This window comes from Leucoraja erinacea, chromosome 17 (genome assembly GCF_028641065.1).
Source record: "Leucoraja erinacea ecotype New England chromosome 17, Leri_hhj_1, whole genome shotgun sequence".
In the NCBI taxonomy this organism is placed as follows: domain Eukaryota; kingdom Metazoa; phylum Chordata; class Chondrichthyes; order Rajiformes; family Rajidae; genus Leucoraja; species Leucoraja erinaceus.
The window spans coordinates 20,350,687-20,368,531 of NC_073393.1; the positions used below are offsets into that span (position 1 = coordinate 20,350,687).

The 17,845-nt window shown below is 47.6% G+C and overlaps 2 protein-coding genes across 2 annotated transcripts in view; both read right to left on the reverse strand.

The window, feature by feature from the left end:
- Positions 1-7,867, reverse strand: part of ccdc102a (coiled-coil domain containing 102A) — a 35,170-nt gene extending 27,303 nt beyond the window's left edge. Inside the window, exons 1-2 of the mRNA XM_055648770.1 lie at positions 7,668-7,867; positions 898-1,546 (exon numbers count right to left, since the gene is read on the reverse strand). Of these exons, the coding sequence (XP_055504745.1) occupies positions 898-1,482 (585 nt within the window). The 5' untranslated portion in view covers positions 1,483-1,546; positions 7,668-7,867. The remainder of the gene's footprint in view (positions 1-897; positions 1,547-7,667) is intronic.
- Positions 7,868-11,659: 3,792 nt separating this feature from the next.
- LOC129705487 (interleukin-17C-like) lies at positions 11,660-13,656 on the reverse strand. Its single transcript, XM_055649077.1, has 2 exons — positions 13,024-13,656; positions 11,660-12,486 (listed from the first exon to the last, which is right to left on the reverse strand). The coding sequence occupies exons 1-2, from the start codon at positions 13,203-13,205 to the stop codon at positions 12,243-12,245; spliced, it is 426 nt and encodes a 141-aa protein (XP_055505052.1). The 5' UTR covers positions 13,206-13,656; the 3' UTR covers positions 11,660-12,242.
- Between the last annotated feature and the right edge of the window lie 4,189 nt (positions 13,657-17,845).

Sequence of the window (17,845 nt, forward strand, 5' to 3'; positions counted from 1 at the left end):
GCTGTCTTGGTCTGTTCTGCGTTCTATTTAATAACAAGGATAGATAACCGTTTGGCAGTAAATGGTTGCTAACATCATTCTTTCAAAAATAAGAATGTCCTAAGAATCTAAAATGATGGAAGAATACAATCCAGGTTCACAATTGAATGGGTATTGGTTTCGTATTGTTATGTGTATCAAGATACAGTGAAAGAAAAAAGTCTACATACTATCCAGTCATATCATACTATTCAAGGGTACATAATTAAGCAATTACACAAATACAACCGGTAGTGCAAAGTGAAAAATACCAATGTTATAGCAATATAGTTACAAAGAAAGTACACGCAGAAGTACAAGGGCCTCAATGAGATAGGTTGGGAAAAGAGGAGTACACACTTATCCTTTGGGCGGACAGTTCAGTTGTTTAATAACACGTGGAAGAAGCCGTTTCTGAATCTGGTGACACATGCCAAACGTCATTCCTCTTCTGAGGAAGTAAAGGCGTTGATGTGCTTTCTTATCCATAGCTTCAATATGGATATATAAGCAGAGCACATCTTATTGCCCAGTTCAGCGAGTCAACAGATGGAATATCTTGGGTAACTTTCCCAAAAGGAAACCTGGGTGGGTTATTTGCCATTGTGTTTATCCTTATAAGGCCTGCTGATGATCACTTTCTGTGGTGAGTTTCTGGTACATGTTTATGACACTTGACAATACATTCTGGTAACAGACAGGAAATTAGTTGAATTGCACAAGCTTATGGTCACTCCCGATAAAGAAGTCTGAGGTTACTCATACCAATAGATATAAAATAAAAGTGGTGGCTGGGATGAAAGCTACTTACCATCCTTGAAACAGTTAAGTGATACCAGTTACAGTTGCAAGGACTGCACCATGTTCCAAGAAGCTTACCTTGTTTTTAGAAGTTTTCTCTCTTCCAACATCTCGCACTGGTTCCTGTTCTGGAATGTTTAAGATCACACTCTCCTTCTCAGACACCAATTTATTGTCCACTGTGTGCTCACCGTCCTGACCGTTCTTTATCCATGCAGCTTCCAACCTCAACTGCTCATTCTCATTGAAAAGTTCCTGCTTTTCACGTTTTACTGCGGTCAGCTCTTTGCTGAGTGCCTCCAGCTTCTGTCTTAGCAGTCTCACCTCTTCCCGGCACTTGTTTCTCTCTGCCCGCACCTTGCTCCACTTCTCACGCCAGTTGGCCGTGCAGTCTGACCACCAGCGCATTGTCTTCTCCATTTGGGCTGCACGGGCTCGAGCCTCTTCCAGCTCACGCAGTCGCAGTTCCTCCCGACTCTCCCAGTCGCTGTCTATGCAGAGTGGTAGCTGTGGACTGGGAGTCTGCCTCCTGATCACAGGGATCTCTGGAGACCACATCCTTTCAGGCTGCAGGCTGAAGTTTGACTGGCTGTGGATGCTGAGTAGTGGTGACTTGCTCAGCTCCCTGGCTTCACCCACAGAGGACTCACTGCTCTGATTCATCTTCACAGGAAACAGCTGCAGTTGTTAACCAGGTATCGCAACCTGCTAACTTCCAAACTCTAACCTAGAGAGAGAGAATAACATGCACGTACTTAATAAAGCGACAACAGAAAAATAAACAAGTACCGGAATGTCCACTTCAACCTCTTTTTCCAATAACTGGGCCTGACGCAGGCAAATGGAATTTGTGCATTCAGTCAAAAAGATTGACATGTATATAGTGGACTAACTGCAAGAATATTGATGATTTAAATGGCCATACAGTCTAAATAGTGGGAGAGAAGGTGTGAGGTGAACACTACCGCCAACACTGGGATTTCTTCACAGTCACCACGACAGACTCAAAACAACACAAGGGCTGTCGGGGTTCAAATCTCAAATGGTTCACCACAGTGCAGAGGATTGGTGTTAAATGTTGTCATCACAACAAACACCCATATCACATGAGAGTTCAAGAAACATGTCCAAACGGATGCCTTTACCCAGTCCAGCTGACGTGTCATCAGATAGATATTTTTACGGAGCAATGAAAGGTCAATTAAACCACTCATTTGCATCAAAGCACAAAGACAAAACATGCAAAAATGCTTTAGTGTCAAAAGGAACTGCAGACGCCGGTTTAAACCGAAGATAGACACAAAAAGCTGGAGTAACTCACCGGGGCAGGCAGCATCTCCTGCGAGGGGGAGTGGGTGACGTTTCGGGTCGGGACAGAAGTGTCTTGACCAAAATCATCACCAATTTCCTCCAGAGATGGTGCCTGAGTTACTCCAGCTTTTTGTGTCTATCCATGCAAAAAAGATTGTCAGCCCAACATGTTCTTGTGTAATATGAGACAGGGGTTGATGGTGGAAGGTTCTTTTTGTGATTGGATATCTGTGGCCAGTGCCACACCATAGTGATCAGTGCAGGGACCCTAACGTTTCACCGTATACATTAACAATCTGAATACGAGCATCAGAAGTATGATTAAGTAAGCGAGCAGATGAACCAAAAAGCTATGGTGTTATAAATAGCTCGTTCTAAGCTTCCCCGCAGTCTAGTTTCAGTCAATAACATACTGAGTCAAGCACTTGCGCATCTAAACTTTATTTTGGAAAAATACAATAACAGTTCCCCACTGCTATACCTAACCACCGCGGGTTCGATCCTTGTATCTGCCTGGCCAAGCCCACCTAGCCTTGTGCAAGCAGAGACACTCCAGAAGGTCACGCAGTCCTATGTCTTCTCCCAGAAGATCGACACAGGACCTCGCGGGAGTGGCCTTTTATAGGTCCCCGAACGTTGAGGGGCCGAACCACAAGGGGGTGGTCTCTATGCAGTCCAATAACAGATATCGATTAACACGGTACGTGATAGACATTTCCCTAACCCAATAATACAGTGACCAAACAATTTATGCTGACAAAGTTTCTAGATGCAAGTTAACAGAGATGAATTATGCAATATGTGCCTAGATGGTCAAGAAAGCCAGACAAGGCTCAAAACTTAACCCAATCCACATCTAGCAAAGTAAAGCTTTGCAACAATATTTACTCTTATCTGGCTCGAGACAAGCTGGCACCATTCTGCAGCATGTCCCATTTCTGCAGAAGGCACATTTAAATTGACCAAATGGCCTAGCAGTCCAGAAGCCGTTACTCAATTTTAGTGTCCTGGCATCTCCAATTTGGCCAGAATTAACGGTGTTGTTGATAGTGATAGGCTACAGAATGTAATAGCCTAGTTGATCAGTTGATGAGAAGGGAAGAACAATGTAGATGGAATTTAGTCCTGATAAATTCAAGGTGATGAACTTGGGAGGACATCCAAAATCCAAGGATCCCTGAAGGTGGCAGCAAAGTCATCAAGTATATTTATTTGTCATATGCTCCAAATAAGAACTGGAACAATAAAATTATTGCTTGCAGATTTATAGGCACATTAAACACAACAAAAACAATTTGGTTACTCTAAGTAAACTATACCATGATTGTGCAAAACCAAACTTATCAGAGTAACCTTAATAGTGCAAAGTCTGTTGTGATTCAATGCCGAGGTAGAGTTGTGGCTAGTGTTGTGCAGGGTGGTTCAAAGTCTGATGCTTAATGAGACTGTTCTCAGGTTCTTGTACCTCTGTCCCGATGGTACCAACGAGAAGAGTCTGTAGTAAAAGTATTTTATTATATTAGCTGCCTTCATCAGGCGGACAAGTAGGTAAATTTATGTTAGTTGTGAGAGTTGTGAATTTATGGAATTCCCTGCCACAGAGGGCAGTGAAGGCCAAATCACTGGATGGATTTAAGAGTTAGATAGAGCTCTAGGGGCTAGTGGAGTCCAGGGTATATGGGGAGAAGGCAGGCTCGGGTTATTGATAGGGGACGATCAGCCATGATCACAATGAGTGGCGGTGCTGGCTTGAAGTGCCGAATGGCCTCCTGCACCTATTTTCTATCTTTCTAAAATCAATAGCACGTATCTGTGTTTTGTCCAGAACAGCCTTTTCCCTGTCTTGTGATGCATGTATTTTTGAACTTCCATTTGACTGTCGTGTGTGCCAGTATGTGTTAGGCGACCTTTGAGATGCCATCTCCATGGCCAAGGCAGCTTTGCATGCCAAATAAAAGGTAAAGGCTGGTGTGGTCAGTAATTTTGAATGGATTCGCTCATCCACCACTCCACAATCCACTATGACGCAAAGCTCGATCTAGAAATGTCCCAAAATTGTAGTGTAGTGACAACTTCTTCAATGTAATAATGTACTCACCCACAGCCTCACCAGACTTCTAGTGTGAAATTTGTAACTTTCTGTAATACATATGGGCCTAGGGTTGACGTGAGCATCACATTTTGAAACAACTTTTCTCAAATGAAACATTCTTTGCATGCTCTGGAGCTAGCATGCCGGTGAGAGTTGCATAAACTTCAGGACAATTTCAGTTAATAGAATAGCCTTTTTGCATTCTCTTATGGCCTGTTTTGTGTTCTATACTGCACTTGCTCACTATCAGAAAAGCCGCATAATGGTGGTTAGAAGCGCTGAGGACAGGGAATCCGACCTTTTATTTGTCAGACGTCCTCTTGCAGTGTGTGAGGAAATTAAATACTTAGGTCATGTCATATCTGATGACTGGAAGGATGACAAAGACCTCTACCGACAGCGCTGTAAAATTTATCTTCAAGCCAACATGCTTATAAGGAAGTTTTATGTGTGCTCTGACCATGTGAAGTGTTCCCTGTTCAGAACCTACATCACACCGTTATATACTGCTCAATTGTGGTCTAAGTATAAGAAAAAGAGTATGCAGAGGCTTAAGGTAGCATACAATGATGCAATGAGGTTGCTACTTCGTGTCCCTAGGTGGCATAGTGCCAGTCAATTGTTTGTGTCCACTAGAGTGCCAACCTGTGAGGCACTCTTAAGACAGCTGATGTTTAGTTTTATGTGTCGCCTGGACAAGTCAGAGAACCACATAATTGAAGCCTTAGTCAGCCCTCTGAAAAGCTGCTATAGATTCACTTCTAGGCTAAGATGGCATTGGTGCAATAGCTTATATATATTTTAGGCTAATATGTAATTTCTTAATGTATCTTTGTAATTCTTTGTACTGTTTGATGTGTATATGGACCTGTGTCTGAAATAAAGCTTTAATAATATCCTCCGTTTCTTCAGCTTCAATAATGTTATTAGCACTAAAAAACATTTCCATTCGCTCACAGTATGAGGAAAAGGTTTCACGGTTCTTGACAAAAGCCTCTAGACGGCCGATGTATCCCATGGACACCATCTTGCCACAACACAAAGTTAGCCTGACAATCTCTAGTCGATTCGTACAGCTGCTGTTTTACACCACAGTCCCCTGTATAGAAGAATCTGGAGTCTATCATGTTCAGATCACACAAAAAACCTGCGACATAACTTCGTATTTGCTGTTTAAATGTGAAACAATACTGCATATTGCAAAATAGTCCTGCACTGAATTTAAAGGTTAAGTTCACAAACTCGATCTGATCCTCTTCGCCATTTGTAAGATATTATGGTAGTGGCATGTAGACAGAAACAAACACAGGTTTTAGTCAAGCAGTTGTCAGTGTAAGTCTTCTTTATTTTACAAAACTGCACTGAGCATACTTACACACATATTCACAAGACTGATAAGATTATGAATATATCACATGACTAAAATCACATCACCTGGTATTCAGTTCTTGAAGATAGATATAGATATGCCATTTATTGTCACTATACATGTACAGTGAAACTGAAAGCTGCTCGTACTCAGTGCATACATACAATTTAGCACAAAAAACAAAAAACAGAAGGGAGATGGGGGGTGGAATAGGTGCACACATTCTGCGGCGCTACATACATATATACATATATACAGATGGAAGTCCGTGTTGGGCGGTGTAGTCAGTGCATGTGTGAATTTGAATTTATAGTAGATATAATTCTCGGAAAGCAACTATTCCTGAGTCTGTTTGTCCTGGATTTGATGCACCTATAGCGCCTTCCAGAGGGCAGCAGGTTGAACAGTCCAAACGCAGGATGGGAGCTGTCTTTGATGATCTTCTTTGCCCTGCTAAGGCAGCGGGAGGTGTAGATGTCCATCAGGGAGGGGAGAGGGCAGCCAATGATCCTCTGCGCTGTCCTGGTTACCCTCTGAAGCCTCTCCCTGTCTGCCATGGTGCAGCTGCTATACCATGCTGTAATGCAGTATGTCAGCAGGCTCTCGATGGACGAGCGGTAGAAGGTCAGCAGCAGGTTAGAGTCCAGGTTGTGCTTCCTGAGGACCCTCAGGAAGTGCAGCCGCTGCTGAGCCTTCTTGATGACCGCTGTCGTGTTGTCCGTCCAGGAGATGTCAGCAGCGATATGGACGCCGAGAAACCGGAAGGTGTTGACCCTCTCCACACACTCGCCGTTGATGTGTAGGGGGGCTAAGTCGGTGCTGTGCCTCCTGAAGTCGACAATGAGCTCTTTTGTTTTCCTGGTGTTCAGAACCAGATTGTTTTCTGAGCACCAGGTTGTCAACTTCAGGACTTCCTCTCTGTAGGCTGCCTCGTCTCCCTTCGAAATAAGTCCGACCACAGTAGTGTCGTCAGCAAATTTGACGATGCGGTTGTTGTTGTGGGCCGGACTGCAGTCGTAGGTGTAGAGACAGTATAAGAGGGGGCTTAGCACACAGCCCTGTGGGGAACCGGTACTCAACCTGCGAGTGGAGGAGAGGTGGGGGCCGAGTCTCACAGTCTGGGGCCGGTTGGTGAGGAAATCCTTTATCCAGGCACATGTGACAGTGGGGAGGCCGAGAGTGACCAGTTTACCAATGAGAATGTCCGGAATGATTGTATTAAAGGCTGAACTAAAATCCACAAAGAGCATCCGGACGTAGCTCTGCCCCTGCTCCAGATGGCTCAGCACAGAGTGGAGAGCTACGGGACAGTTACCACTAAAGTAACAATTTTATGATTCAATGAGCACCATTGTCATTTCGTCATATTCACCACATATCGTCCCCGTTTGTTTGATTTCAGTGACTGGAGTACATGGGCACACAGAATCCTTTGCAAATTAATATTTCCCAATCTGTTGTGTCTTTTGCTTTGGTGCCCACCTTATGAAAGTTGGTAACATTACATTTCTCCACTTTATACTACATCTTGCACATATTAACTATTTGCCACAATCAATTGGAAGCCATTCTTCATTGTTAAGAGTAGGACAGTACAGAACAAGCACTTTAACCCAACTTTTGTCAGCAAACCAAGTTGCCCAACTAAGTTAATCCCATTTCAAAGTTAGTTTATTATCACATGTACCATTGAATGTACACTGAAAATTGAGTTACCATTGCCTATGTTTGGCCCGTATAGCTTCAAACCCTTTCCTATCATTGTACCAAACGTGTTTACATTGCACCATCTCTATCGCTTTTTCTGGCAGTTCGTTGCAAATACCAACCACCCCTCTGTGTTTGAAATAACAAATGGCTCAGGTCCCATTGAAATCTTTCTTGAAGACTCCCCCCAACTGCGGCATGTCACCACACCGCCTCCTTTCCAAAGATCTAGTGAGCCCTGCTCTAAGATCTTTGCTCCTTTCTACCCTACCCTGCGATTGAGTGAATCGCTTTCGTGCGGCATCGGAGGTCTGACTGACTCCGTCTTCCAAGCCTGCACTCTCTGGAAGTGCCTGTCCCAGTGTTTACCTGCATGCGCTTCCCCCCAATGTCCACTCATGTCCTCCGCTGCCGAGCTCCACCAGTTCCGAGGCACCGATCAGCTTCCCCCGGCCGAGGCCACCAGCAATGATCCTACAGTATAGGGCTTGCCATGGGATCTTTGGCCACCAGATCCATGGGCTCGAGGGCCCAACGGAGCCGGCGGGCGGCCAATCAATTTACCGGCCCGAGCCGCCAATGGCGAGCCGGGCTGACCCACCAATCCGCTCCAAAGGCCGTGGAACCGCCAATCAAATGCGGGGCCCGGCTGAGTCTGTCGACCAATGAGATCGAGGAGCGTGGGGTACGTCAGAGACAGATCGCCAATCAGCTGAAGGACCGCGGGGCACGTTGGGTCCAAAGATCTTGGAGCAGAGCAAGATAGGCCACTCCTGCGAAATACAATGGGCTGACGTGTATGCTACGGAGGGGATCCTGGGCATTTTTCACCGCCCATTTTAGTAACCGGAGCTTACCTGACCGGACCCGATTCGCAGTGTAATCAATGTTGTGGGGCAACAGTTTGTGTGTGTGATATAGTGTTAGATTAATAATTGTGTCAGTTCATACTACTTGTCAAGAATAAAATTTGACAGGTAATAGGGTGATTTCACCAAATGTCAAATGAGCGTAGATCCCCCCTCACGTGACCGAAAATTTTAACTGGAGGACATATGTCACTTCGGTACCTGTTAGTGAATGGGGAAACACGCAATTTCCCACCCGTTAAAAACATGGAAAACGGCCGATTTTTTAGCTGAAATTTTCTGTGCTAGTCGGGGTGACCGTGAAGCACAGCGACATAAATTTTCAGGCAATAAAAAAGATAGAAAGTAAGGTAATTACAAGAGGGAACTGAAGGTGGAAAAACAGCGGAAGTGAACAGCCGACATTTGCCGTGGAGATTTAAAGATCCAAAATATCGGGAATTATCGCGTTTGCTCGCTGAATTTCATCAAAAGTAAGGCATTATTAACTTACTTTTGATGAAATTCAGCGAGCAAACGCGATAATTCCCGATATTTTGGATCTTTAAATCTCCACGGCAAATGTCGGCTGTTCATTTCCTCGACCGGAGAACCAACCAATCCCCGTCTACAGATACTCTCCTCCGCCTAGCAGAGCTGGTCCTTACCCTTAATAACTTTTCATTTGACTCCTTCCATTTCCTCAAAATACAAGGTGTAGCTATGAGCACGTGCATGGACCCCAGCTATGCCTGCCTCTTTGTAGGGTATGTCAAACAATCCTTGTTCGAGACGTACCAGGGCCCCATCCCCAACCTCTACCGCGGCTACATCGACGATTGCATTGGTGCTATCTCCTGCACCCACATGGGCAAGGTGTGACAATCAAATAAATGACTCCAATCACTGCAGCTTCATGAAATACATCAGAAAAATTAGTTTACACCACATTATTAACATCTATTATTTAGTTAATTGCCATTGTATGAAATATGTCTACCACTTTGGAAATACTGAGCTGGGCCATTTGCAGTAAACAACATTCATGAACAAATGCTTTATTGACAGGTCACAGTGATATTCTTGCGTACCTAAGATATCCAAATAGTCGCCACATAAGGGTGCTGACAAAGTTACAAAACATACACAGAAACTGCACCAGGTCCCACTTTGCTTTCCCCATCTTTACCCCCTGCCCTCCTCCATGCGCCCCCCCCCCCCCCCCCCCCCCCCCCCCCTGCCCCCCCCCCCCCCCCCCCAGGTCCTTTATTTATTGTTCATTGTTCTTCCCCCATGTCGGGTCCTCCTTCAGTTCCATATACCTAACAAATATTTGGGGCAAATACTACAATCAAATAAATGACTGCAATTGATGCAGCTTCATGAAATCCATCAGAAAAGTTAGTTTGCAATATGTATATATGGGTGCGTGATATATTTATATCTCCATTGCAGGTATATACATACGTATATATATATATAGATATATCACGTATGTATATATATGTTCATGTGTAGATATATGTATGTGATAAATATATATGCTTGATGTGCATACGCGTGATGTGTATTTATATATATGCATGACATCTTCTTTCGTGCCCCTCTTCATTGTTTCAAATGTTGACATCGCTGTCATCATCCGTTCTCAAAAGGACGCAAGTTTTCGGGCGACAATCACTTGTAGCAATAGATGGTGATGGTAACAGAATTAGCTCGGGATACTTTCAGTTTCCATGCGACGTGGACGCTTCTGCTCTGAGGCCGATGTGTGACATATATACCATGCACAAATATATATATATATCACACACACACTACGCATATATAGATATACTAGACTAGGTGAGACCCGTTGGGTCACATGATCACACGGGAGGGTTGGTCCCCCAATGCAATATTCCACCTCTCCACCAATTCCAATATTGATAGCCAGTGGGGTGGGGTTTCTGGAGCGCTGGTTTGGGTGTCGTGGGCTGAAGGGACTAGTCTCCAGAGGGCTAGTATGGACATTGTGGGCCAAATGGATTCTTGGGGTGGCGGCTCAGTCCCTCAAGCCTGATGTGCTGGCAGCTCACTCACGGCTGGTGGGCTGGACTTTGACACAGCTATTCTTTGAAATTCCATTGCAAGCAGGGTGCAGGGCCACCAAATTCAAATCCATTTTCCTACCATTTCAAGCAGGGTGCAAGGCCACCAAATTCAAGTGCAATTTCTTACCACTTCAAGCAGGGTGTAAGCCACCAAATTCAAGTGCAGTTTCATACCAACAGGGTGCAAGGCCACAACATTCAAATTCAGTTTCATACAATTTCAAGCAGGGTGAAACCACCATAAAACCACACAAAACACCACACTCACAGCTCAGTCGACATTCAGTGTGTTCAGTTGATTCACAGCTCAGACAGAGTAGTGACCTCCCCCTCCCCCATCATGCAGAGACTGAGCCACAACCTTCCGGGTTTTATAATCCCTCCCCCCACCCACCAGAAAAGCCTTCAAAATGTACCAATGAATGTACACTGAATGTCCCCTCTCCCCTCCTCCAACCCCCCTTTACCCTCCTACAACCCTACTCTCCCCCCCCTCCCTCCTCTCCCCCCCCCCCCTCTCTCCCCCTCCATTCTCTCTCTCTCCACCCCCCCCCCCCATCTACCTCTCCCCCTTCCCCCCTCTCTCCCTCTCCCCTTCCCTCTCTCCTTCCCTCTCTCTCTCTCTCCCCTTCCTCTCCCTTCCCCCTCCTCTCTCTCCCCACTCCTCTCTCCCACTCCTCTCACTCCCCCCATGTGTGTGTGTAGAGTGGGTGTGGTTAGTGTGCGTGGGAAGCCGCAGCACCCACCACCTCCCCCCCCTCCGGCAAACGCGCGTTGGGGGAACAGACCCAGCGGGTCTGCACTTGCTCCCGTCACACATAAATATCACGCATATATATCTCTAATATATATTATGCATATTATACATATTCATATCACGCGGGATTTATATATGAGTGATATTATATGACAGTGGGGAAGAAGCGGTAGATGAATTGTGTGGTGCGTGCTTACAAGGCCAATGGGAGAGGGAGAAGACCTGATGCTCGGGGTGTGAGTGATCTTTTATTATGTCGGCTGCTCTCCGAAGCAGCGTGAAGCGTTGAAGTAGGGGTGCGGAGGCTGGTTTGTGCCCACAATTCTCTGGTCGCTTGCAGTCTTGGAGAGAGTCCTGGCCTAACCAAACCGTGAGGAACCCCGATAAGGTGCTTTCTACATAAACGAGTGGACATCGGTGCCAAATCTCGTTGCGCTTATGTGCAATGACAATAAAAGATATTATTATTATTATTATTAACACTCTCTGGAGACATGCTGAAGATGTGGGGGTGTTGGGCGTAGCTTCAATGTGGTTGGTCCAGGACAAATTGTTGGTGACATTTACTCCTGGGAACTAGGAGGCACCGGCCGTCCCCATTCAACACGGATTCTTAAATCAATATTCCCTTATTTCACAATTGAAACGTCAGACCAATCACAGCTCAACACTTTAATATAAAGTACACATCCAGGATAAAATCACAGATTATTACAGTAAAATCGGGCCGTGACCACACCTTGTGTAAATACGGCATAAATAACGTGAGATTAGAGTCAATGAGGACCTGCACAGACTCGATGGGCCGAAGCGCCCCTTTGCTGCCTTTAAATTATTATTATTATAAATACAACTTATTCTTTCACAGACCAGATCTCCGATACAATCTCCTTGCTCAGTGACGGTAGAGATATGAAGGGGAGCGCGGGTCTGTAATAAATACATTAAATACATTAAATAGATCGAAGAGCGCAGTCACATGAATACCTGCAAATACACAGGTATTCATCATAAGAGTCGGTCCCTCCACACAGAGCGGCCACTGTCCCTGTGGTCCCCACCAGGAGGCAATAGCCCCACCGGCCATGTCCCCGGGAGGTCCGGGGCAACAGCGCCGACGACGGGCTGGCCAGGACGTTTCTGTATGTCCGGACCCGCGACGCTGTAAACTCCAGGCGGAAGGTCCTGGAAGTGTCGGGGGAGGGGATGGGGGGGGAGGGAGGAGAAGGTCTCGCTCCGCCCGGGACTATAAGTTACCCCGGGGCAATACACATGTGCAGCCCACCGGCACCATGATGTACTCCAGCTTGAAGTTGTAGAGTCCCTCCTGTCCCGGGCAAGGTTTCCGCCGCAGCACCAGCTGGCTCTGCTCCAGGAGCATCGAGTTCAGCGCCCGCGTCTCCTCGCCCGTCTCCACGTCGATACAGCCGTGGCACAGGCAGCGAGCGAAGGCCAGCTTCGTGGGGTAGCGGTCCGCGTCGTAGTGGATCCTGGAAGTGGCAAATAGGCGGAGTGAGTGGGTGAGGGACCGACCGAGTCCCGCCGACCCATCCCCTCCCCCTCCCCCTCTGCTGTCCCAATCCTCCCTCTCGCTGACCCATTCACCTCCTGCCGACCTATCCCCGCCCACACCACTCCCACCCATGATCTAATGATACTTCGTCACATGTACCGTGAAATACTTTGTTTTGCATACAACGCGGTAATATCGGACAACAGACGTCACCGGGGCAGTGCACAAGAGTCGCCACGTTTCAGGCACGACGAAGTGACAACAGTTCATCGAGCTGTCCTATCCACTGCCTGTCTCTATAGTCGAGTAGGCCACTCGGCCCCTCGAGCCATTCAATGTGATCATGACTGAATCATCCAAAATCGCGTCTCCTCGCCCGTCTCCATCATCGACACAGCTCCCTCCCACAGACTGACTGACCCAAGATCGCTGCTCTCCCCCCCCCCTTCCCCAACCACCACCACCACCGCGCTTCTCCCCGCCCGGTCGCTGCCCCCGTCCCGGTCGGACCTACCAGTACTCCCAGGGTGAGATGGAGCGGTGCCCGAGGTCGGCGTTGCCCGGGGGCCGGAAACCGAGCTTGGGGCAGGGTTCCGGCTCCTTCTGCCGCTGCTCCTTCTGCCGCAGCTCCAGCTGTTTGACGAGGTCGAGGGCGGGGAAGCGACCCGTGCTGGCCCTACCCAGGAGCTTCCGCATCCCTTCGCGCGGATCCTGCAGCTCCTCCGGGTCGAAGCACTGCTCGGTGACCGTCCGCCTCCGCCGGCGCGCCGCCCCGCCGCGCAGACACAAGAGCACGAACACAAGCTGCGGGGGGAGACGGTTCAGCGGTTACAATCAGTCTGAAAGGGTCCCGACCCGAAACGTCACTTACCCGCGTTCTCCACAGATGCTGCCTGAATCACTGAGTTACTCCAGCACTTGGTGTCTTTTTTAAAAATAAACAACCATCTGCAGTTCGATAGATAGACGCAAAGCACTGGAGTAACTCAATGAATCAGGCGGCTTCTGTGGAGAACGTGGGTAGGCGATGTTTCGGGTTGGGACCTAAGACCCTTCGAGTCTGAGCAAGGCTTCAGAACCGAAACTTCACCCATCCCTTTTCTACAGAAATCCTGCCGGAGCCACTGAGTTACTCCAGAACTTTGTGTTTATATTTGCTATAAACCAGCTCTGCAGTTCCTTGTTTCTACTTTCCTGCAACCATCACCTGATGGGACCGATCCCCATATCCCAAATAGAACCTCTGCAACAGAACGCTGGGAACAACCTCCTGCACTGACATTCACTTGTTTGTAATTGTGTTTGCACTAATATTTTGTTCTTTTAAGAAACATTACATGGTACAAGGATAGGACAGGTTTAGAGGGATGTGGGCCAAATGTAGGCAGGTGGGACATGTTGACCGGTGTGGGCAAGTTGGGCCTGTTTCAGCTCTTTGACGCTTTTTCTTTACATGTCGTGCAGGATTGGCGTGTCATTTACGTGTGTACACGAGCTCTGAGTCTCCTTGCCGGGGATGCTTCTTCAAGCACGGTTTGCATTACACCTGCAGCTCACCAGGACACGCAACAACTTGGCTTGTCTTGAAGTGCCTCACACAGATTTTATACGCCTCTATATTCGCTCTCCACGGCCTCTTCCCCGAACGTCTCTCCCCTTCATCCCCATTCAATTCATCTTTCTATTCCCCCACTTCTATTCCACTTTAATCTCTCTTTTCCCTCCCTCTCTCCTTCATCCATTCCCTCTCCCTCAACCCCCCACACTTCTCTCTTCCCCCCTCCCCCCTCCATCCATTCCCACAACCCCCCCCTCCCTCACCCCTCTCTCCTTCTTTCATCCCCCTTCTCCCATTACTCCCCATCTGCCCCATGCCTCCCTTCATCCCTTCACTCTTCCCCACATCCCCCTCCCCGACACCCCCTTCCCCCCGCCCGGTAGCCCCGGACACTTCCTCACCTGAACTCTCCACATGGCCATCGTTGTCTGCGCTCCGTTCTCTCCCTGCTTGGTTCTGCCTCTCCAGTTGAACAGCCACTCTTTTATAGACGGGCCGGCTGGAAATCCCGGTGAGAAAATTCCTCATTGTTTCCGCGTTGTTTAGCAGCGGAAAAAAACCCCGAGAGCTGAGTGGAGAGTGCGAGGGATTCTGGGCTCGTCACAGCCCGTTCCCCGGAGGCAGAGAAGGGCTGCGTCCGGCCCCACCCTGGGGACAGTGGCCATAGTGTTGTTGTTGTTGTACAGTGGCCATAGTGTTTAACATCGTGGGAACCTTCTGCGATAGCAGTACGGCATTCGTGGACCACCGAGGACCTCCGTGGCGATAACGGCAGGTAGTCCTGTAACTTTGTACGGTCGGGAGAAAATTCAAACATTTTTGAATTTCTCCAAGAGTGACTTGAACAGCGTTGCAACATTGTATGAACGCAGATGCCAGTGGAATATCCGTGCGATATCCGTAATGACTCTTGCGGGTACCGTGGGAACTCCTGCGAACGGTAAACCTGGAAGCTTGACAGAAGGGACATAAGGTGAGTAAAAAAGGTGGTCTCAATATCGCCAATGGACCATGTGTCCATCGAGGACGTCCCACCTAATTGTCATTGTTTGAGAATCTTTTTCACAGTAAAAAGACTTGCAGAGATGCCTCTCAGAAAAGCGCAAAGAAAGGGGTCAAAGAAAGTCAGAATTTTTTTAGCCATGCAGGTAAATGAGGAGGATACTCAGCAAGAGAGACAGGTGGAGAGGCAAGAGGAGATGCCAGAGATACCACAGCCTTGGAGCAGGGAGAGGGTGATCAAGGTGGATTTGAGATTGCCTCCCCAGTAGCTGTTGCCTCCCCAATATCCTCAGCAGACGATAACATAAAGGTAAGATGGCAGAAGGTAAGGCCATATAACTTCAACAGGGAACAAGAGGGGGAACTGGTGGAGTGGTACCAATGCAATGAGATTATCTATGACAAATCCAGAGAGGATTATAGAAATAGGGAGAGAAAGCGCAACCTGCTGGAGACGAAGGCTGCGGAGTATCCCCGGTGCTCATGTGAGTAACTATAACAATATATTAGTTTATGTACAGGAGAACAATTTAATGTTATCCATGATTTAAAAACATACAATGCTACATATGTAAAAGTGCTGTTTTTGCAGTTACCTTTAATTTATCTTCTAAGTCTGTCTGTTCCCTGCAGCTGCAATGTAAAAGTAGTGGCAGACAGACAGACAATGAAAATAACAACCAGCCTGTACTCGAACCAACTTTGTATAGGCATGTCTGCAAATGAGCCAATTCTACGAACGGAGGATATTTATATAGTGTGTGAAAAAAAGTGACATAATTTGTGCTACCCCCCCCCTCCCCCCTCCTCCCTTATATCGTGCGGAACTCGTGCTGGACCACGACCACTTCACTCTGGTGACATCTTGCGTCAGGTCGCACCGTGAGAGCCGGCCATTGTTGCCTCTGGGGAGACATTGCTTCACTCCCCTGTAGTCATTGACCTCGTATTGAGATGCAGAGTCGGGGGTTCCAGGTACCTCCGACGATGGAATCACCTCTCTGCGTTTATTTTGGTAGGAATGTAAACCCTGGGTGATGCTCAGCAAGTAAATCTTTCCTTGTGCTGTACCAAGCTGACAACATCACAGTTGCTGTCTCTCCAGGACCCTATGCACTTGGCCATTCTGGAGGTCCCAGGGACTATCTGCCAGGCCCACGGTGAAAGTGGTGCATCGAGGAGTCACGGTCAAGTCTAATCTTTGGAGTTGTGACTCACTAACTACCGTGCTGTCTGCATGAGAGGGTGGGGGAATGTGGAAGGGGTGGAAAGACCACATATGCAGCGGGCAAATGTCCAGTTATAAATTACATCGCAGTCATTGTCAAATCTAGATGACTCTCCAGAAGGTAATAAAAAAACGTCAATTTCTAAACCACCACCCATTCACACTTCTTTCTCCAATGTACGGCACCTCGTCTTAAAGCTGAACGGCAAGGAAACTGCCGCTTCTGTCCACCTTGTCCACGCTGATTAAGTTGGCATACTGGGTTAGTCCATTTCTATAGCCTCTGCAGCTCTTTACTGATATGCACTATCTTCCCAGTGGATAAAGCTGCCCCTGAGGTCCCTCATAAATCACTCCCTTCTCAAGACTAAAAAACTCTGTACAGCTATGATCAGTTTTGAACAAGTTTTAAGTTACAAAAATAATTGTCACAATGCACTATTTCTCAATTTTAGAGGTTAGTTTCGGGGTGGGTGATTGCAATCTTCACGTGGTCCGCCCCTCATTCAACGAATGCAATGAAACTGGCGTGTACGAGATATGCAAGAAGAAGAAGCAGAGGTTAGTTTCGAGATACAGCATGGAAACAGACCCTTCAGCACAGAGTCCACGCCGAACTCTAGTTCGATGTGTGCTGCCACTTCCTCGTCTACTCCAACACGAGGGAGGCGTTTTTCAGAGGGCCAATCAACCTACAAACCCGCACGTCTTCGGGATGTGGCAGGAAACCAGAGCACCCGGAGGAAACCCACGAAGTTGTAAGCTGCGCGCAGACACACCCGAGGTCAGGATCGAACTTGAGTCTCTGGCGCCGAGAGGCAGCAGCTCTGCCACCTGTGCTGCTGTGCCGTCCCTGTCACAGTGAAATGTTTCAGAGTAAGAATCAGATTACAACTTCAAACGCTCCAGCAGATCCCGTGTCATTGTCCCAATCGAGGCTCTGGATGGTTTGTGAGGGGGTGGGAGCACTGAAGACTGAGCTTGGACTAGGGTCAGTCAGGGGAGGAGCGGGGCCCGAGGGAACTGCCTGATTCTGAAGGGCTCCTGTGCTTTCTTCATCTTTCACAGCGGGAAGGCCCCCTCTACAGCTGGGCAAAGCCCCCCAACAGCTGGAGATGCCTGGGTGAGTATTTTTGGGGCCCATATCCGAGGAAGGTGTTGGAGAGGGTCCAGTAGAGGTTTACGAGAATGATCCCGGTGATGGTTGGGTTAAGCCTGATGAACATTTAATGGCACTGGGCCTGTACTCGCTGGAGTTTAGAAGGATGAAGGGACACCTCATTGAAACCCCCCGAATAGTGCAAGGACTGGGTAGAGTGGATGTGGAGAGGATTCTTTTCATTAGTGGGAAAGTGTAGGACCAGAGGGCACAGCTTCAGAATAAAAGGAATGCAGCTCAGGATGAATTTATTTTGTCATTGGGTGGTGAATCTGTGGTGACTGTTGTTCGCCAGTCAGTGGCCCCACCACTTCCATTTCACTTGGATAACATCTGCATATTTCCCTCTCCCACACCGACAACTTGGTGGCACATACAGATCAGGAAGT

Excerpts from the sequence above, each read along its gene's own strand:
- LOC129705487 (XM_055649077.1), bottom strand. The coding sequence starts at position 13,205 with ATGCGGAAGCTCCTGGGTAGGGCCAGCACGGGTCGCTTCCCCGCCCTC. Across the intron at positions 12,487-13,023 it reads ATCTCACCCTGGGAGTACTG|GATCCACTACGACGCGGACC; the intron begins GTAGGTCCGACC and ends TGCCACTTCCAG.